Below are 22,276 nucleotides of genomic sequence, written 5' to 3' on the forward strand. Positions count from 1 at the left end.
GCTGAATGGTCTCCTTCGGCGCTGTAACAATTTCGTGATTCTAATGTCCTTCACGGAAGGAAATCTGCAGTCCTTACCCGGTCTGGCCTACATGTGACTCCAGACCCACAGCCATGTGGTTGACTCTTAACTGCCCTCTGAAATGGCCTAACAAGCCACTCAGTTCAAGGGCAATTAGGGATGGGCAACAAATGCTGGCCTTGCCAGCGACACCCACATCCCATAAAAGAATGAAGAAGAAAAAAATGTTGGTTCTGATCCAACGTTAAGCGTTTATGAATCTCCCCTGGATGACGGAGTGCTGCTGGGGGCCCACTCTCTTGGTGCGGGGCACAGTCTGCGCGTAGTGCCTCCCATTTGGTATTATTCCATTCTTGGGATGCGGGCACCGCTGACAGGACAGGCACTTACTGCCCATCCCTGAGAAGGTGGTGGTGGGCATACCGCCTGTGCTCAAGCTGAGTGGCTCCCTAGGCCACTTCCAAGGGCAGTGAAGAGCCAACTACGTTGGTGTGGGACTGGAGTCACATATAGGCCAGACTGGGTAAGGATGACAGGGTTCCTCCATTTTAAATTTTTTTCACGAACCAGTTGGGTTTTTACAACAGTGAACAGCGCAGAAGAAAGAGTATATTAACCCTTTACACCTGGTAACTCCAGCCCTGTGCACAGTGCAGAATAAGGAATTTATTAACCCTTTACTCCTGATAACCAGCCCCTGTGTATAATACAGAATAATGGGTAAATTAACCCTTTACTCCGATAACACTGCCCCTGTCGACAGTGCAGTGTTGCTGAAAAGGGACATTCTGTTGAAACTTTTCATCTTGAACTCAACAGGACAATCACAAGAAAATACCAATGTCTGGAAAAGCAGCAACTTTGTACGGTATGATAAGAGAGTCCCAGCACTCTTTTCTCATACAGTATAAGGTTGTTGCTTCCCCCTGACATTGGTGTTCTTGCGATTGTCCTGATGAGTGCAAGCTGAAAAGTTTCAACAGAATGTCCTTTTTTTCAGCAACACTCAAGTGCAGAATCAGTTAGCTCCTTTTTCGAAACTGATTTTGCTGCTTAATGTGCTCTTGGTTTATTTTTTTTTAGAGATGTCTTTCGCCAAGTGCAAAAACTGTCAACCGAGGAATCCGGACACCAGGGAACCAAGAGCTTCAAACCATTTCGGAATTTTAGGTAAATGTGGGATCTCCCTGTGCGATGTTTGGCCAGTCCAGTCTGAGCGGTGGAGTTGGGAAAGTGCCCGAGGTTGGTACTGATCCAGGTTATGGCAGAGCTGTTGAGTTCTGGTGATGGAGGCTGGGAGAGGGGTTTTGGCCATGTTTCCGATGGAAGAAGTCGGAGCTGGTGGGGGAGGGGCGTTCAGCCTTTCAGATCTGCTCCACCTCTCACCAAGGTCATGGCTGATCTTCTAGCTCAACCTCTGTCATATTCTGCAAACCCCTTACAGCCTAGAAATCTATCGAACTGTCTCGAGTATACTCAACAACTGAGCACCCACAGCTCTCGGGTAGAGAATTCCGAAGATTCTCCTCCCTCCAAGTGAAGACGTTTCTCCTCCTTTCAGTCCTAATTGATCAACGGCCGATGCTGAGACTGTGACCCTGTGCTCTCGATTCCCCAACCAGGGGCAATAACCTCCCAGCATCTACCCTGTCAAACCCGCTCAGAATTTTATATGTTTCATTGGAATCGCCTCCCATTCTCCTAAACGCCAGTAAATATCGATGACCTGCTGTGTCTCTGCATGAGGGGCTCAGCAGTGATTGACCCCCTCCTCTAGACACACGAGTGGAGACTCTAGCAGGCATGAAGGGTGACTCTGCCCCTCCCAAAGGTCACATGTCATAAGGATATAAGGGACATGGATGGAGTTGGGATACATATCAGCCATGAGCTCGTTGAATGCCAGAACAAGCTTGAGGGGCTAAATGGCTGCCTCCTGTTCCTTGCCTCCTTACTATAAGGATCAGAGGCACCCCATCCACAACCTTAAACATTCATCCCCTCCACCACTTTAAACTTTCACTCCCTCCACCACCGACGCACAGCAGCAGCAGTGTGTACCATCTACAAGATGTATTGCAGGAACTCACTGAGGCTCCTTAGACAGCACCTTCCAAACCCACGACCTCTGCCACCTAGAAGGACAAGGGCAGTAGATGCATGGAACACCACCACCTGCAAATTCCCCTCCAAGCCATACATCATCCTGACTTAAAAATATATCGCCGTTCCTTCACTGCCACTGGGTCAAAATCCTGGAACTCCCTCCCTAACAGCACTGTGGGTGTACCTACACCACATGGACTGCAGCGGTTCAAGAAGGCAGCAGCTCACCACCACCTTCCCAAGGGCAATTAGGGATGGGCAATAAATGCTGGCCCAGCCAGTGAAGCCCACATCCCGTGAAAGAATAGAAAATCTGCTGTCAGACCTGTCAAGTGATGTCTCTATTGCCTTTTGATATTTTTAATTCTTTCCTTAGTTGTTGGCAATGCTGGCATTTATTACCCATTTCTAATTGCCCTTCAAGAAGGTGGCAATGCGTTACTGAGGCAACTTAGCTTCTCTTCTCATCTGACTGGTTATATTATGAGGATAGGTTGCATAAACCTGTCTTGTACATCCTTGAGTTTAAAAGGTTGAGAGGTGACCTGGGTGAGGCAGTTAAAGTGATTTAAGGGTTTTGATGAGTTATATAGGACAGAAACTATTTTCTCTGGAGGGTGGAGTCTAGTAAAAGGGGGCACAACCTTAAAATTAAAGCCAGACCAGCAGGAGTGAGATCAGGAAGCACTTCTTCACAGGAAGGGTAGCAGAAAACTGGAACTCTCTCCCCAATATCCAGGCTTGGGCTGACAAGCGGCAAGTAACATTTGCGCCACACAATTGCCAGGCAATGACCATCTCCAATAGGAGAGTATCTAACCATCGCCCCCTTGACATTCAATGGCATTACCATCACTGAATCCCCCACTATCAGCATCCTGGGGGTTACCATTGACCAGAAACTGAACTGGAGTAGCCATATAAATACTGTGGCTACAAGAGCAGGTCAGAGGCTAGGAATCCTGCAGCGAGTAACTCACTTTCTGACTCCCCAAAGCCTGTCCACCATCTACAAGGTGCAAGTCAGGAGTGTGATGGAATACTCCCCACTTGCCTGGATGAGTGCAGCTCCCACAACACTGAAGAAGCTTGACACTGTCCAGGACAAAGCAGCCCCGCTTGATTGGCACCCCATCCACAAACATTCACTCCCTCCACCACACACTGGCAACAGAGTGTACCATCCGCAAGATGTACTGCAGGAATTCACCAAGGCTCCATCGACAGCACTTTCCAAACTCACGACCATTACCATCTGGAAGGACAAGGGCAGCGGACACATGGGAACACCACCGCCTACAATTCCCCGCCAAGTGACACACCAAACTGACGTAGAACTACATCGCTGTTCCTTCATTGTCGCTGGATCAAAATACCGGAACTCCCCCCATCCCCCAACAGCTCTGTGGGTGTACCTACACCACATGGACTGCAGCGGTTCAAGTAGGTGGCTCACCACCACCTTCTTAAGGGTAATTAGGGATGGGCAATAAATGCTGGCCCAGCCAGTGATGGCCCACACCCTGTGAATGAATTGGTTGTGGATGTTGGTTGTCAGTTGGAGCTTTCAAGATGGACATTGCTAGATTTTTGTTGAGCAAGGGGGGTTGTGGGGGATGATGCTAAGGCGGGTATATGGAGCCTTGAGACAGATCGGTCATGATCTCATTGAATGGTGGAAGAACAGGCTAAAGGGGTGAATGGCCTCCCCTGTTCCATTGTTCCCATCAGCACACTATATACATGATTGAGACATACCCACTGACTGGATACTGTCCACGGGGGCAGGTACAGGGGGGGCTTCCGCAAGCTGTGGTGTTGTAACCACGGTGTTCCTCTATCACCAAGGCAACGACAGGCTGAGACAAAACTGCTACATGGGTGAAGGAAAGAGTATAAAGATTTTACAAGTCAGAGGCAACTGGACCTGTTTGGCTCACACACCTTTGTCAGTATTTCCAGGGAGGGCTCCCAGCGATGTGACTATGCTTTGACATGAGGCACATGAGAGGGTGTTAATAATTATAGGGGAGAGGTTTCTCTGAGTCCCTGGGTTTCAATATTCGCAAACTGGCCTCAGAAATGAGTCAATATTTGCGGAGGTCCCTGGAATTCCGCTGTTAAGTTCAAGGCTTTGGAAGTGTTTGTGACATGGACAGGTATTGTGAACCCAGGGTATCTTGACATTGGGCCATGTGACCTTGATGCCAGGCCATGTGACTTTGACATTGGAAAGTTGTCCTTGATGTTGGGCCATGTGAACCTATTGCTGGGGCCTGTTCAGTTGGACACCAGGCCTGAGTCCTTGATGGATGAGCTCGGTGGGTCTTCCTCCTCAAAGCTTCAGCCATTCTTGCTAAAACCAGCCTTCTTTAGCCACAAATCTTCCTTTTGTTTTTATTTAGGTCAGCCTCCTTAAGTCTTTCAACCCAGCCCAGATTTCTCCAATCCTTTAAAGGCCTCTTAAGGTAAGTTGTGTTTTGCCATATTGAAAGTTCCTGGGTAGCTGATTTCCAACTTTGTAACCTCCTGGTCTCCCCCTCCAAGCTGCCTCCTGAAACATCTGTGTTCCATTTAGGGAGGAGCACAGGGTAGATTCCAGTTGTTGGACCACGTCTTTGAGTAGCTGGGCCACTCAGGGCTGGTTGTGAACTTGTTCACGATGTCAACCCACTCCACCTCCAACCTTCAAAGCTCCCCTAAGTCACCTTCCACACCACAACTGGACACGTGGTCTAAGCTTTCTCTTTCCTCAACTGTTGCTTAAAATCTTTGATTCACGCTGAGATATTATGCAGTTATTACAGACACCGAAACAGGCCATTCGGCCCTACTGATCCATAGTGTTTATGCTTCACACGAGCCTCCTCCCACACCGCTTCATCTCCCCTGTCAACATATTCTTCTATTCCTTTCTGCCTCATGTGCCTATCTCACTTCCCCTTAAATGCATCTATGCTAATCGCCTCAACTACTCCCTGTGGGTGCGAGTTCCATATTCTCACCGCTTTCCTGGTAAAGAAATTTCTCCTAAATTCCCAATTGGATTTATTAGTGACTATCTTATACTGATGACCCCGAGCTTTGGACTCTCCAACAAGTGGAAAAAGTCCTCTCCACGTCTACACTATTCAATCCCTTCAAATCTTGAAGATTCCTACCTGGTCACCCCTCAGCCTCCTCTTTGCGAGAGAAAAGAGCTCCAACCTGTTCAATCTTTCCTGATTGTTGTAACCTCTTGAGTTCTGGTATCATCTTTGTAAACCTGTTTTGCACCTTCTCCAGTGCCTCTGTACCTTTTGGTAATATGAAGACCAGGACTGTGCACAGTAACTCCCAGGTGTGGTCCAACCATGCCTCAGTACAAGTTTAACATCTCTTTTCTGCTTTGGAATTCTAGTCCTTTTGAAAAGTGATGCTCACTCTCTGGTTTCTGGTTTATGGTCAGCTTCCTATCCATTCTGCTGCTTGTCCCATGACCCTGCCTTTTCTGACCTTAGTCATGTGTCTATCAAAGGGTTCCTTCTCAATGGCCTTTTGAAATTCCAAGTATATTACATCTACTACAAGACCCTAGTCTACCCTTTCTGTCACTTCTTCAAAGAATCCAATGAGGTTAGTCAAATGAGACCTTCCCTTCAGGAATCTATGCCGACTGCTCTTTGACCTGTTTCCTTGTCCATGTGGGCAGTCTGTCACGTGGGCTGATTTGACAGCAGGACCTCTTAGACAAACCTAATCCTCTTGGCAGCCAATTCCCACACAAGTGTGCCTTCCAAGGCGGGGTTATTGGATTGGGATCGGGAATGCGGACCTGGGCATGTTGATGATTCATTTCTGTCCTTGTCCGTGGAATACTCTGGACAACTGTTGTCCCCGTAACAAAACGATGCATTTTGGTTGCAGGGGTGCAGGAGCAGAGAGAGATCTGGGGGTGGTTGGGGGGGCGGGTGGGGGCAGGGGGGTGATGTATACAAAGATGGAAGAACAAGTTGAGAGGCCTGTTAAAAATACAGTCAGAACCTTTAGTTTTATAAATAGAGTACGAAAGTAAGGAAGTTGGTGAACCTTTTATAAATCACTAGTTTGGCCATAAATAGAATATCGAGTCTGATTCTGGCCGCCACATTTTAGGAAGGATGTCAGTGTTATATCGATCTCAAGCCAGACACTAACAGTTTTCTTGATAATGGGTTTATTCACAGAATGCAGCTTTACATCTCTCTACCTCCTACCCAGTGTCGCAGCAGCCTCTCTTTATAAGTGCTCTAGATACTTAATTACGCTGTGCTCCTCACTTGTGTATCTTAAGAATATAATTAGCGTACAATTAACAGCCAAGGCCTTGAAGAGAGTACAGAGATTTACTAGGATGGTACCGGAGATGAGGGCTTCAACGATGAGGATATGCTGGAGAAGCTGGGTTTGTTCTCCTGAGAACAGAAGGCTAAGGGGAAATTTAATAGAATTTTTTTTAAATCACGAAGGACTTTGATGGAAGAAATAAGGAGAAACTGTTTCTGGTGGTGGGGAGAGTCGGTGACCAGAGGGGACACAGATGGAAGAGAATCGGGAAAAGAACCAGAGAGAGAGATGAGGAGAATTTTTTTTTACACAGCGAGTTGTGATCTGGAAGGCGCTGCCTGACAGGGCGGTGGAAGCAGATTCAACAGTCACTTTTTCAAAAGGGAATTGGATAAATACTTGGAAAGGAAAATTTTTCAGGGCGATGAGAAGAGAGTTGGCAAGTGGGACTAATTGGATAGCTCTTTTTAAAGAGCAGGCAGAGGCACGATGGGCTGAATGGCCTTTTCCTAGTGCTGCAAGATCCTATAATAATGTTTCCTTGACTCAGCACAGAGCACGGACGGCACCTTGGATCTGGCTGGTGTGTGTGTGTGTCAGTAACACGGCCTTTAAGATTTAAGCTGAAATCGGGGAGCTGTCATTGGTGCTGGGAGACAAGTTTTTGGCCTGGATTAACAACGATAGCTTGCATTTATACAGCGCTTTTGATGTAGTAACGTATCCCAAGGCACTTGGTAGGAAACTCCATTCAGCAAAACTTTAACACTGATCCACATAAGGAGATATGAGGCCAGGTGATGAGAAGCTTGGGCAGAGAGGTAGATGTTAAGTGTCTCAGTTGAGGCTCAGTGGTTGCAATCTCCCCTCAGAGCCACAAGTTTATGCTTGACATTTAATTACAAAACACAAATTTTGAACCTCTTTCCTTACAATGAAAAACATTTTTCTGTGTTAGATTTTGCAGGCCATTTGCTTAGAAACAAATCCTCATTCTAATATTTATTTTGGAACAGAACAGGGCTTCAGCACAAACAATAAGGCTGACATTCCAATGCAGCACTGAGGGGGTGCTGCACTGTTGGAGGTGCCGTGTTTCAGATACATTGTTAAACTGAGGTCCTAGCTGTCTGTTTGAGTAGATGTAAAAGTTTCCATGGCACTATGTCAACCGCCTCCCCCCCCGCCATGTCCTAGTCAATATTTATCCCTTAATTTAACATCGCTAGCATCACTCAAACAGATGATCTGTCATTATCACATTTCTGGGAACTTGCTGTGCACACATTGGCTGCTGCGTCTCTGACAGTAACTACACATCATTGGCTGTAAACTGCTTTGAGGTGTCTCGTGGTTGTGAAAAGCGCAATATAAATGCAAGTCTTTCATTTTAAGGAATGACTTGAAGTAGAAAAGCGAGGCAGAGAGGTTTAGAGAGGGAATTCTCAGCGGAATGTGGCTGATTGAAAGTATAAACACATTTTGTTTCATCATTCAACTTTGGTGTGTTTATATACAAACTATATTCAGTGAAAAAAAAACACATTGTGTGTCAGTCTTTATATGACCAAGCTGTCAAAGTAAATTAATTTGCCTATTTGGAGGGAACTGTCTTTCTAATTGGCTGACTTTCCATCTTATTCATTTAACTTATTTATTAACTGCTGTATGTTGCCCACTCCCTCATTTCTATGTCTCCAGTTACCCTGTTTGCCTCCCCATCATTTCTATCTAGTCTGCAGTCAAGACAGGCTGAATTTAACCTTACTTACGCACATGTGTGTGTGTGTGTGTCTGTCTGTGTGTATGTGTACGCGCACCTGTGTGCATGTGTCTGACTGTAACTGTGTGGGTGTTTCTGTGTGTATGGCTGTGTCTTTGTGTGTGGTGTGTCTGTGCACGCGCGTGTGTCTGACAATCTGTGTGTGTGACTGTGTCTTTGCGTGTGTGCCTCTGTGTTTGTGTCTCTCTCTCTGTTTCTTTCCGTCTCTGTGTGTGTGTCTGCCTTTGCACATCGTCTGTGTCTGTGTGTTTGTGTTTGCATGCATGTGTTTATGTGTGCGTGCGTGCACGTATGCATCCTTGTGTGTGTGTTTGTTTGTCTGTGCATGCATGTGTGTGCATCTGTGTGTACGTGCATGTGTGCATCTGTGTGTGTTTGTGTGTCTGTGTGTGTATGCGTGTGCATCTGTGTGTGTGTGCATGTGTGCATCTGTGTGTGTGTGTATGCGTGTGCATCTGTGTGTGTGTGCATGTGTGCATCTGTGTGTGTGTTTGTGTGTGTGTGCGCATGCGTGTGCATCTGTGTGTGTGTGCATGTGTGCATCTGTGTGTTTGTGTATGTGTGTGCATGCGTGTGCATCTGTGTGTGTGTGCGTGCACCTGTGTGTGTCCGTGTGTGTGCATCTGTGTGTGTGTGCATGCACCTGTGTGTATCCGTGCATGTGCATCTGTGTGTGCGCGCGCATGCGTGTGTGTGCGTGTGTGCATCTGTGTGTGCGTGTTTGTGTGTGCATGCGCGTGCATGTGTGTATTTGTGTGTGCATGTGCATGTGTGTGTGTATGTTTGTGTGTGCATGTGCGTGCATGTGTGTATTTGTGTGTGTGCATGTGCATGTGTGTGTGTATGTTTGTGTGTGCATGTGTGTATTTGTGTGTGTGCATGTGCATGTGTGTGTGTATGTTTGTGTGTGCTCTCTTCTTCTGAATTCTAACAGGAAACGGTCAAGTACATCTTTCAACAACTTCGATTGCAGCCCAACCTCCTTCTGTTCAGTTGCAAGAGTTCCAGCCAGAGTGCGGCACAGTTTGGTAAGTGACCATTAAACTGTTCACTGTGATTGCAGTCTGGAGAACAGCAGAAAGGGAGGGGGGGGTCCCTCTGCTGCCTCAGTTAGCAGTGTCAGTGTGAACATGACCCGGACACCATTAACCAGGTCCCATCTATCAGGCTTGTGTCTGCTCGGTGGGTAGCACGCTCTTACCTCCGAGTCACAAGGTTGTGAGTTCAAGTCCCCCTTCCAGAGAGTTCAGGAAAAAGTGCAGTCTGACGCTGCCAGTGCAGCCCTGAGGGAAAGCATAATTATAACAAAAACAGATGATCACATTGCTGATTGTGGAATCTTGCTGTGCGTAAATTAGCTGCTGTGTTTCCTACATTCCAACAGTGACTACACTTCAAAATTACTTTTTTTAAATCCATTCACAGGATGTGAGCGTCGCTGGCTGGGCCAGCATTTATTGCCCATCCCTAGTTGCCCTTGAGAAGGTGGTGGGTGAGCTGCCTTCTTGAACCGCTACAGTCCCTGTGGTGTAGGTACACCCACAGTGCTGTTAGGGAGGGAGTTCCAGGATTTTGACCCAGCGACAGTGAAGGAACGGCCGATATATTTCCAAGACAGGAAAGTGAGTGGCTTGGAGGGGAACTTCCAGGTGGTGGTGTTCCCATCTGTCTGCTGCCCTTGTCCTTCTAGGTGGTAGTGATCGTGGGTTTGGAAGGTGCTGCCTAAGGAACCTCGGTGAGTTCCTGCAGTGCATCTTGTAGATGGTACACACTGCTGCCACTGTGCGTCGGTGGTGGAGGGAGTGAATGTTTGTGGATGGGGTGCCAATCAAGCGGGGCTGCTTTGTCCTGGACGGTGTTGAGCTTCATTGATTGTAAAGTGATTTGGGATGCTTGGAGGCTGTAAAAGGCAGTATAGAAAAGAGAGATTTTGTTTTCCAACAGCACTGTTCTAATTATTGTTCTACCAGGAGTCGGTCCTGATATTTTTACTCCCAATCTTTGTAAGTGTCTTGTGGCAGCACTGAATGGTGCATTGAGCTACACCAATCAGGGGGGGGGCGTCCAAGTTTATTCCCACGCCTGGGTTTGTTACAATTTGACCTCAGCATCCCTGTCCAGATAGAGATAACATCACCCAAGTGCCTCTCTCGATCGGCGTTGAGCGATGCCCACGTGTGCACCGTAAGTGCGAGTGTGAAGCCCCCCATAGTCAGACAACCTGCCTAGGAAACGTGGACAGGGGAGTGACTTACCCAGGTGACCCCCACGGAGAAGTGCTGCAGTCGCGCCCTCACGAGAAGAGGAGAGAAATTCAGAAAGAAGACGCGACACAGCAGGAGGCCATTCGGCCCATCGTGCCTGTGCCAGCTCTTTGAAAAGAGCAATCCGATTAATCCCACCCCCTCCCACCTACCCTTCGTCCTGCAATGTTTTTCCTTTTCAAGTTTTTAATTTATTTAATAAAAATCTAGTCTCAGTAATAGTGACCAGGAGACTACCAGATTGTTGCCAAAAGCCCTCATTAATGTCCCTTTAGGGAAGGAAATCTGCCGTCCTTAGCCCAGTCTGGCCTACATGTAACTCCAGGCCCACAGCAATATGGTTGACTCTGAACTGCCCCCTGAAATGGCCTAGCAAGTCAATCAGTTGTGTTTAAAGAAAAGTCTCACCACCATCTTCTCAAGGACAACCATTGACGGAGAGTAAATTACCAGCAAGGCTCACATCCTGTGAATGAATTAAAATATCCAATCCCGTTTTCAAATTTACTGTTGAACCTGCTTCCAATGCTCCTTCAGGAGCATATTCCAGATCACAACTGTGTTTCTCCAAAAAGAAAATCCTCATCTCTCCCTCTGGTCCTTTCGCCGATTCTCTTCAGTCTTGTGTCCCTCTGGTCACCGACCCTCCTGCCACTGGAAACAGTTTCTCCTTACTTACTCTCTCAAAACCATTTGTCATTTTGAGCACCTCTGTCAAATTTCCCCCTTAATCTTCTCTGCTCCCAGGAGAACAATCCCGCCTTCTCCAGCCCCTCCACGTTAACTGAAGTCCCCTCATCCCTGGAACCGCGCTGGTAGATCTCCTCCGCACCCTCTCCAAGGTCTTTGCGTCCTTCCTAAAGCGTAGGATTTACGCTGGGCACAGAATTGGACACCATTCTCCAGTTGAGGCCTAGTCGGTGTTTGTTGTTGTTTCCCTGACATTGGTATTCTTGTGATTGTCCTGATGAGTGCAGGGTGAAAAGTTTCAACAAAATTTCTTTTTTCAGCAATAATCTGTGTTTTGTAAAGGTTTAGCCTGACTTTCTTGCTTCTGTGCTCTATGCCTCTGGTTTATAAAGCTCAGAATCCCATATGCCTTGTTATCATCCTTCCTGCTAGTTTCAATGGTTTGTGCACATATACCCCCAGGTCTCTCTGTCCCTGCACCTCCTTTGAAATTATTCCCTTTACATCGCTGAAAAGAGAGCCAAAGCTTTTTGTCTTGCACTCATCAGGGCAAATGCAAGAATACCAAATTTCAAATGATCAGAGCAATTTGTACGACAGGAGAAAATGACGCTTTTTAAAAATCAATCATGAGATGTGGGCTTCGCTGGCTGGGCCAGCATTTATTGCCCATCCCTAGTTGCCCTTGAGAAGCTGATGGTGAGCCGCCTTCTTGAATCGCTGCGGTCCATGTGGTGTAGGTACATCCACAGTGCTGTTAGGGAGGGAGTTCCAGGATTTTGACCCAGCGACAGTGAAGGAACGGCCGATATATTTCCAAGTCAGGATGGTGAGTGGCTTGGAGGGGAACTTCCAGGTGGTGGTGTCCCCATCTATCTGCTGCTCTTTTCCTTCTAGATAGTAGTGGTCGTGGGTTTGGAAGGTGCTGTCTAAGGAGCCTCGGTGAGTTGGTTGGCAAGTCAACTCTCGCCGAGGTGTTGCCATGGGAAAGGCAACGGGGAACTATTGGCTCCCCAGGTTCCCCGGTTCTTTAAAAAAGGGGCAAGGGTTGAACGTATTCCTTTTGTTTGCAGAGAGCAGGTCCCTGAATGTATGTCGCTTCAAGCAAGTGGGAATGAGTCGTGTTATGAACTTGACTGATTATCTTAAATTGGTTGTTAGTGCAGCTATTGACAGGGGGAGGCGGGGGTGCAATGGTATTGTCGCTGGACTAGTAATCCAGAGACCATGGGTAATGCTCTGGGGACCTGGGATTTTTAATCCTACCATGGCAGATGATGAAATTTTATTCAAAATAAAAAGCCTGGAACTACAAGCCTATTGTTGATTGTCATAAAAACCCATCTGGTTCACTAATGTCCCTGTAGGGAGGGAAATCTGCCGTCCTTACCCGGTCTGGCCTACGTGTGACTCCAGACCCACAGCGATGCGGTTGACTCTTAACAAGCCACTTAGTTCTCAAGGGCAATTAGGAATGGACAATAAATGCTGACCTAGCCAGCCCACATCCCACTCTGGATTATCACATCTAAGAGCAGATGTTTTGTTTTGGCTTTGCAAGTGTGAGCTGGTTGAGTACGGTCTGGACTCTGCCTATTACGATCAGCCGATGAACCAAACAAATTGTTGGGACATGTGGCCGACCAATCATGCTGACCAGTCAGTCCCCTTTCTCTCCTGTAGTATAAATTGTTGTGATTGTTTGAAATTTGATATTCTTGCATTTGTCCTGATGAGTGCAAGACAAAAAGCCTCGATAACATGTCTCTCTTTCCAGAAATATTAAAGTTCTGTACTACCAGGTGACTGACTGTACCCTTTATTTTATATCACCTCTCCAATCTTCCTACAAAAATGTATCATTTCACGTTTCTCTGCATTCGATTTCACCTGCCGCGTCTGCCCGTTCCTGTAGCCTGTTTGTCTCTTCCTGAACTCTGTTACTATCAAATTCACACTGAAAATACAACAATTACTTCTGAATATTTGTTTTTTTTTTGCTCTTTTAACCAGGAAGCACACGATGGCGAGGTTAATGCTGTCAAGTTTTCTCCAAACTCCAGACTCTTGGCCACAGGAGGCAGTGATAGGACAGTGAAGCTGTGGGACATTGTTGGAGGTGAGAACTACGAAGGTCACCTGGACAACGGGCAGAATGTAAAATAAACTGAATAGTCACCAAATTAACTGCGGTTACAGCCAAAATAAATAAAAGCAAGAATCTGAAATCTTAGAAAGAATTGAGAGTGAGATAGGCTCAGAATCTGTGCGTGTATGTGTGAGTGTGTGTGTTTATATGTGTGTGAGAGTGAACGTGTGTGTGTGTCTGCCTGTGTGTGTGCGTACGTGTGTGCATATGTTTGTGTGTGTGTATGTGTGAGTATGTGAATGTGTGTGTATACATGTGTGTGTGTATGTGAATGTCTGTGTGTGTGTGCGTGCGTGCATATGTGTGTGTGAGTATGTAAATGTCTGTGTGTGTATACATGTGTGTGCACATGTGCGTTTGCGTGTGTGAGTGTGTGAAAGAGAGTGTACGTGAGAGGGAGTGTGGGCAGAATTTCACATCCCACAGGGGCAGATGTGTACCTGACCCGATCGGGTGTAAAATTGCGCGAGAAGACGTCGGGCGAGCATCCTGATGTCATCCTGTGCGCGCGCGGTATTTTGCTGGGCGCTCCCTCGGTGTGCTTCCAGCTTTGAGAGGGTAACTAATCCCACGAACGGCCCAGTTATCTCCGATTTTCGTGGTCTGTCCAACCTCTTCGTCGGCTGACCGGCGAGTTGACCAGGTGGACTCTGCATTTTTCATAAAACCTCATCCAAGGGTGGGATGAGATTTCAGTTATTAAATAAAATTAAAATAAAAATCTATTGGCAGCATTTTTATCATCTATATGTTCATGTGCCCGATTGTGATGCTTGGAGACTTTTTCCCTGACATTTAAAACTTGATTTGCTGGTTTTTGGGTCTGCAGCTCTCTGCCTTCGGAGAGCTTTCTCTCAGCGCTCGCCCGCACCCATGGAAATGTCATTGCCCCCCCTCAATCCTCCCGCCGTCTTCCCGCCCCCACCCTGGCAGCGCTGAGCTTTTCGGTGTGCAAAATCGTGGCCGGGGGGTCGATCGTGGTCAGCGGTTCATTTCCTGACCAATCCCAAACCCGCCAATTGTGCCCTCCCACCGAGCTGAAAATTCAGGCCTGTGTGCGGGCGAGAGAGAGAGAGCGGGTGTGCGAGAGAGAGAGAGCGGGTGTGCGAGAGAGAGGGAGCGGGTGTGCGAGAGAGAGAGAGCGGGTGTGCGAGAGAGAGAGAGCGGGTGTGCGAGAGAGAGAGAGCGGGTGTGCGAGAGAGAGAGAGCGGGTGTGCGAGAGAGAGCGGGTGTGCGAGAGAGAGAGAGCGGGTGTGCGAGAGAGAGAGAGCGGGTGTGCAAGAGAGAGAGAGCGGGTGTGCGAGAGAGAGAGAGAGCGGTTGTGCGAGAGAGAGAGAGAGCGGTTGTGCGAGAGAGAGAGAGCGGGTGTGCGAGAGAGAGAGAGAGCGGGTGTGCGAGAGAGAGAGAGAGCGGGTGTGCGAGAGAGAGAGAGAGCGGGTGTGCGAGAGAGAGAGAGCGGGTGTGCGAGAGAGAGAGAGAGCGGGTGTGCGAGAGAGAGAGAGAGCGGGTGTGCGAGAGAGAGAGCGGGTGTGCGAGAGAGAGAGAGCGGGTGTGAGTGAGTGTGTGCATGTGTGGGTGTGAGAGTGTGCATGCATGAGTGTGTGTGAGGGAGGAGCTGGTATCTAAGAGTTTATTTTCCTTATTCCTCTTGGAGATAGTCATTGCTTGTGATGCGAATGTTATTTGGCACCTATCAACCCAAGCCTGAATGTTGTCCAGGTCTCACTGCATATGGACACAGACTGCTTCATTATGTAGGAGTAGATTTCAGGATAACAAATTTCTTGAATAAGATAAGGGAATTGGATAAATGAGTGCCAGTGATAAACATAAAGAAAGAGGCGATTGCAGGATAGGGTGAGGAAGTTGGGATGTGGAAGTATTATGATCTGGAGTGTGCTGCCTGCCAGGATAGTGGAAGCAGATTTAATAATAATCTCAAAAGGGAATTGGATAGACGCTTGAGAAAGAAATACCTGTAAACGACAGTGGGACTAATTGGATCGGTCCTTCAAAGAGTCAGCGCATTGGTGATGGGCCGAATGGCCTCCTTCTGTTTTGTGTCATACTATGTTCAATACTTGAGTGTGAGGGACCAGTATAACTAAGGCCTGAATTCCGATAATACGGGAGAATCACTGTGGGGGCTCTGATGGAAATGATCTGGATGAATGTTCAGACAATGGCTACTGAGTGAGACAACATGAGCATAATAAATAGGGGGAGAAACAGACCAAATAGTCCTGTGAGCCACTCTGCCAGTCAATAAGATCATGACTGATCTTCAACCTCAATGTCACCTTCCCATCTGATCCTTGTATTCCTGATTTCCTCAGTGCACTAATACCTACTGATCTCAGCCTTGAATATACTCAACCACTCAGCACCCATGGCTCTCTGAGGTAGAGAATCCAAAGATTCACAACCCTCTAAGTGAAGAAATTTATTCTTGTCACAGTCCTAAATGGCCGACCCCTTAATTCTGAGACCGTGACCTCATGTCCTATTGGAAATGAATCCCAAGCCAGGTAGTGAAGCATGACATTAGACACAAATCCTTCTCTTGATAGTTCGTTAATTTTCAGAATTAATTATTACATATCTCTGCCACCTACTTACCAACCCAGCGTCCTGGCAGTCTCTCTTTATACGTGCTCTAGGTACTTAATTAAACTGGACCCTTAACCTGTGCATCTTAACAATATAATTAACATGCCATTAACATTCTAGCGTCTTCAATTAGGGGAAACGCTGTCTCTGCTGTCAACCCCTGTAAGAATTTTATATATTTCAATACGATCACCTCTCAGTATTATAAACTCTGTGAATATTGACAGGGGAGGTGGTGGCGTAGTGGTATTGCCACTGGACTATAACTCCAGATACCCAGGGTAATGCTCTGGGGACCAGGGTTCAAATCCCAAAACAGCAGAGGGTGAGACTTGAATTCAATAAAAAAAAATCTTGAATTAAAAGTCTGACGATGACCATGAAAAACCATTGTCGATTGTTGTAAAAAAAACCCATCTGGTTTGCTAATGTCCTGTAGGGAAGGAAATCTGCCGCCCTTACCTGTTCTGGCCCACATGTGACTCCAGACCCACAGCGATGTGTGGTTGACTCTCAAATGGCCTAGCAAGTTCTCAAGGGCGATTGGGGATGGGCAATAAATGCTGGCCCAGTGAACAAATAATAAAAAAAAAATGACTCAATGAGATGGCTACCTTCTCATCCCAGGAATCAATCAACTGTCCCTTTGTTGGACGCCCACTAAGGCAAAAATACAACAGCTGCGAGTGCTAAGCAAGATGAGAAATTATTTTCCCTAGTGAGGATGTAACAATTAAGAGTTCTGTCTCTCTCTCTCTCTCTTATTTAATGAACAATCTACTTAAGAAATCAATTCACAGGTGAAGCTCAAAGCTTGAATTCTTGGTGGGAGGTGTTTGTTATTGTGCTGTCAGGGTCGTGGGTGTAGGAAGCAAGCTTTGTGGAATTATTTCCTTCATTACTTCGGAGAGCCAGGGATAGACTGCACAGAGTTTATCTTCTTGGCACGTTCACGTGTGGCTGAATCGCCCCTCTCGGGACACTGAGCGAGGGTGGGAAAGTCGCTGATAGAACAGACTTCCCATGGTCCGTGGGAGGTATAAAACCCGGGCTTGAAGATATTTTTTTTGTTTGCAAAGTGTTTACAGCACCGATACAGGCCAATGTGTTTTAGTGGATATCTAGGGCTTATTTTTAGGCCAAGGTAAAAACAGGGTCTAAGTGGGTGTTATAATAATCATCTCCCCTTGACGTTCAATGGCATTGCCATCACTGAATCCCTAACTATCAACATCCTGGGGGGGTTACCATTGACCAGAAACTGAACTGGACCAGCCACATAAATACTGTGGCTACAGGAACAGTTCTGAGGCTGGGAATTCTATGGAGAGTAACTCACCTCCTGACTCCCCAAAGCCTGTCCACCACTCTACAAGGCACAAGTCAGGAGTGTGAATATGCTGTCAATGCCTCTATGCCGTTACACTTGCCTGGATGAGTGTCGCTCCAACAGCACTCAAGCAGAAACTTGCAGATCTAGGAGCCCAGTACTGAATAGATGCTGTCACGCTCAAGCAGTATGAACTTATGAGCCATAAATATGAACTTTTGAAGCATAAATCCGAAATGGATACTTTTCTGTAAAACAAAAGTGGAGTTGAGAGGTCTGGTGACCTTTTCTTTCCTGCCAATACACATGAAACTGCCAAGACCCCTGAGTTTTGACAGTCTTGGCAAAGTCATTAAGGTGCAAACGACCTTTCTAAACATACCTTTAAAAAGCCATTAACATGCAAACCACTCTTCCTGTGATTAATGGCTGCACTTCTCCAAATAATTTGAAAGAGACATGCTGTTGGAGCTTTTTGCCTTGCACTCATCAGGACGGATGCGAGAATGCCAAAGTTCAGAGGGAGCAACAATTTATACTGCACGAGAAACAAGTGCGCTGATTGATTGGCGAGTGGGGACGGTTCCCCCCACAGCCTTCGTTTAAATTTTTTATAAAGGCAAGTCAGCTCTGTTCAGGACACGCCATGGGGAATGCACCAGGAACAGGGTCCTCCAGCTTCTGTTCAGTTGAAAAGGAGCAATGCCTGGAAAAATTCCTTTTGGTTTTGCGACCCCAAAGGGACTAATGATTTCAGCAAATCACACAGCTGAGTTCAGCTTTAGCGACACCATTGTCTGCACTAGTAAATGGTGCTGCTATGAAATCACCTCTTGGCCCAGGTTTGGGCCCCTCTAGGTCGCTTACACTTTTGTTGGTTTCCACGAGAAACACATTTTCAATTTAGTGACCCCTAACTTCATGCCTTTTGCATGTTTTTGAAGCCTAGATGATATGTTTGCTATATTTGAAACTGCAGCCGAATGTAAGAATTTCCTTGCTCAACTTAATAGGCTAATTCCTGTGTTCAAATTCATCTATGAAATGGAGCGGTCAGATGAGCTCCTTTTCCTCGACATGCTAGTTGAGAAATCTTCCAGGAGGCTCTCTACCACGGTCTATCACAAGCCTACCTTCACTGGTCAATATATGTGTTGAGATTCCTACAGTTTCACGTGCTATATAACTGGCCTTATTGGTAAACACTCAAGAAACTTGGCACCATCCAGAACAAAGCAGCCCGCTTGATTGGCACCCCATCCACAAACATTCACTCCCTCCACCATCAACGCACAGTGGCTGCAGTGTGTGTACCATCTGCAAGATGCACTGCAGCAACTCGCCAAGGCTCCTTGGACAGCACCTTCCAAACCCACGAACTCTAACATCTAGGACAAGGGCAACAGACACATGGGAACACCACTGCCTGACTTGGAACTATATCGGCCGTTCCTTCGCTGTCGCTGGGTCAAAATCCTGGAACTCCCTCCCTAACAGCTCTGTAGGTGTACCTACACCACATGGGCTGCAGCGGTTCAAGAAGGCAGCTCACCACCACCTTCTCAAGGGAAACTAGGGATGGGCAATAAATGCTGGCCTAGCCAGTGAAGCCCACATCCCGTGAACGAATAAAAAAAGGGCCTGAGCCATTTGCTCACCGTGCAAGCTCGATGCCGAAATAGGGGCATAAAAGCCATCCTGAGGGATAATGGCTACCCCGACCCGATCATTGCTCACTGTGTACCACGCAGACTTGTGAATGGGCCTAAGGCTGCCACTTTTGGACCTGAAAAGTGCCCAGTCCGGAAGGGAACGGTGTCTCAACATTTTGAGTAACAGGTTTCACGCTGCGACTATGCAGTAGCAACACGAGTGGTGTTCGCCACCAACAGAATGCAGTCGCCAAGCCAAAAAAACGTTCTGCCTACCCCACAGACGAATAATGTGGTATATAAATTTCAGTGCTGGTGTGATGTCAGATATATAGGCCGTACTGGTAGATTGTATCAGACATGTCCCTTTGGCTGTTTGCAATAGGCAGAGTACTGACCGTACCCAACCAGCCTGTGTCTGCACAACTCAGGAAAAAATGGCCTGGCATTAGATGTGATTCTGTGATTGGACAGCACTTGCTGAACAATCTCAAGGGTGCCAAAAACTTAACAATAAGTTTAAGATGATTGGTCAGGCTCACCATGTGGCCCACGTATGCTTGGTTGAAGCTACACACGTTCGTACACAGGGACCCGGCCGCCTGCAGACAAAATGAGTTTGTCCAGGCTTCGCACCTTTACAATCAAACTGGGGGTCAACGGAGTTTGTTAACAAGCCAATTGACTTGGATAGTACCGCCCACGCTGTAACATGGTTGGCGTGGACAATCGAGCAGGAGTGGGCAGGCTGTTTTTTGAAGACGCTTTTTTTAAAAGGGCGGGAAGGGGGTGGGGTATTATCTTCAGGGGCCACCCTTTGTGCATCGGGGAGCAGCCCCCCCCCCCCTAAGATAGTAACACCCCCTTTCTTCCTGTCTACCTGCTCTGTAAAAACACACCAGCCCCACCAACCCCCCACCCCCCTCCCTAAGCTGCCCAAACCTTCCCCGCCCAATACCCCGGGTTTACCTGGCTCCTGGAACCACGGGCCTCCTTCCTGGGACTGGTTGCAGCCCCGGCAAGGCCCCACTCGTGCGTTCCTGGGGCTTCCAGCCGAATGGGTAGGCCAGCAGCAGCAGCAGCCCCCGAGGTGGGGCATCCTCCCCCGTGAGGGTAGCGGAAGCCTGTTTAGCCTGCCCTCAGTGCCCTAACGGCCGCGGGGTGGGCTGGCACGGGAGCGAGTTGTCTCCACCATGACTTTGTTCCCGGGAGGGGGGAACCCGCCCCCTATGTTCCTGATTAATGGTCTTGACGGATCCGACAGGGTCAGAAACATCGTCGCCGATCGAAGGAAGATGACCCCTGCCTCAGAAACACCAGGTCGGCCGTGACTTCGATCGGCCTCGAACCCTCGACCTGAGGGACTGGACTGGGGCCTGGCGACCAGGCCTCAGTCTTGCACCTTGGCTGGGATGGGATAAAGGAAACCTGCGGCCGCTAAGGTTAAACGACAGCGAATCCGACCTCCCAAACCTCCGGAGCCTTTCTTCAGTGCACAAGAAAGGATCTGCGTGATTTCAAGTTTCACCCTGAGGGAGAGTAATTATAACAGACAACTCCGGAAATCCTAAGGCCTAAACCCTTTTGTAATCTCAGTCTTTTCCTGTGTGTGTGTATGTGTTGATCTGTATTAGTACGTAAGTCGATGTAATTACATGTATTTGGGCGTTAAGCGATAAACAATTCTTTATTCATTTAAAACTCAGGCCAGGATTCTCCGTTCAGGCAGACGCAGTGGGCAGGCCTGGGGTCAGCTGGGAAACGGCCCTCTGCCCGCGATCGGCCCCCGATCTGGCTGGTCAATTAACGGCCGGCCGGCCGGCGTGAAACCCGAGCTGAGCGCTGCCAGGGTGGGGGCAGGAGGAGGAGGGTGAGCGTGGGGGGAGAGCGGGCGCTGGGGGAAGAGCGGGCGCTGGGGGGAGAGCGGGCGCTGGGGGGAGAGCGGGCGCTGGGGGGAGAGCGGGCGCTGGGGGGAGAGCGGGCGCTGGGGGGAGAGCGGGCGCTGGGGGGAGAGCGGGCGCTGGGGGGAGCGCGGGCGCTGACAGCTCTCTGAGGGCACCGAGCCGCTTCAGGGAGCGGGAGAGTTGGAGAAACGGAAATAAAGATTTTAAAAGATGATGTAAACATGTCCCCGCGTGTGATTCAGTCACGCGAAGAGGGGCACGTGTAAAATGATGGTGAAAAGCATTGAATGGATTTTTATTTATGGTTGGAAACCTCAGCCTGCCCGTGGATGAGGCTTCGTTAAAAATGCAAAGGCCGCCTGGCCTATTTGCCCACCCGCCCACCGTAAGGTTGGATGGGCAGCGAAAAATACAATTTAATTAATTGGTTAAGGGCCTTAATAGGCCTGTGAATTGTTGGCGGACACGCTGCCAACTCTCGCGTGTGCCCGCTGACCGAAAGATCACGCGAACACGCAAAGCGTCTCAATGTCATCGCGGGTGATTTTACGCCCGATTGGGTCAGGCACCCGCCCGCCCAACGAGGGTAAAATCCTGGCCTGAGGGTAAAACCTGTCGTTTGCCTGTCCCTGGCGATTACCGTACTCAGGAGGTGAAATGGTTCCTTTTTAAACACGCTGTCTCCGGTCAGTCGGGAGCTGTGAACAAGATGAACCAGCTCCTGCCATCTCTTCCCCCCTGCGTTGTTCCTGGAGAATACCGAAGGTCCGGAATACCCTGGCTGACGCACTCCGGCACCTTACAGCGATGGCTCAGGGATTGAGCGAGAGGGGGCGGGGATCTCGGACACAGCGCTGGACGTCCTGATTGGGGGGGGGGGGATGAGGGTTGTCCTGCCCTCCTCGCCCTCACCACCCTCCTGCCCTCCCTCCTCTCCTCCAGCAGCTCACCACCTCCTCCCATTTATAGTACAGACCAAGGAGAAGCCCCAGCAAGATTCCCATGGTCCAGGTCAGCTGGTAGCTCATGTTGGTTGGAGTGGCATAACATTTACTCTATTTTGGTGAAGTCCTCGGAGCATTTCCAGATAAAACCTAACCCTCTCCACCTCTCTACCCCCTCTCCCCTCCTCCTTGACAAGATGCCCCTTAAAAACCTACCTCTTTGACCGAGCTTTTGGTCGCCTCTGCTGATACCTCCTGACTGGGCCCGCTGTCAGGTTTTGTCTGCTAATCGCTCCCGTGAGGTTTTGCTTCATTAAAGGTGCTATTTCAACGCAAGTTGTCTTTGCTGTTGGAACGGACGTTCGCTTTGTGGGTTCGGGAACAAGCGGCGGAGTTCCGACCCCTGCTGACCCTGCGTTTCGATTTTCCACCAACAGGAATGCTGCAGAAGCTGAAAACTTTGGAGGGGAGCAATGATGGAGTGACCAGCATCGAGTTTGATCCCTCGGTGAGTGAAG

At 48.3% G+C, this 22,276-nt stretch overlaps 1 protein-coding gene across 1 annotated transcript in view; it reads left to right on the forward strand.

Annotated features, from left to right (window-relative positions):
- The window catches only part of LOC144682549 (autophagy-related protein 16-1-like), an 87,211-nt gene that overhangs the window by 32,062 nt on the left and 32,873 nt on the right, over positions 1-22,276 (forward strand). The window contains exons 7-11 of the mRNA XM_078544980.1: positions 1,105-1,191; positions 4,533-4,595; positions 9,150-9,243; positions 13,183-13,288; positions 22,196-22,266. Of these exons, the coding sequence (XP_078401106.1) occupies positions 1,105-1,191; positions 4,533-4,595; positions 9,150-9,243; positions 13,183-13,288; positions 22,196-22,266 (421 nt within the window). The remainder of the gene's footprint in view (positions 1-1,104; positions 1,192-4,532; positions 4,596-9,149; positions 9,244-13,182; positions 13,289-22,195; positions 22,267-22,276) is intronic.

The sequence above is a fragment of the Cetorhinus maximus genome, chromosome 7 (assembly GCF_964194155.1).
Source record: "Cetorhinus maximus chromosome 7, sCetMax3.hap1.1, whole genome shotgun sequence".
Lineage (NCBI taxonomy): Eukaryota > Metazoa > Chordata > Chondrichthyes > Lamniformes > Cetorhinidae > Cetorhinus > Cetorhinus maximus.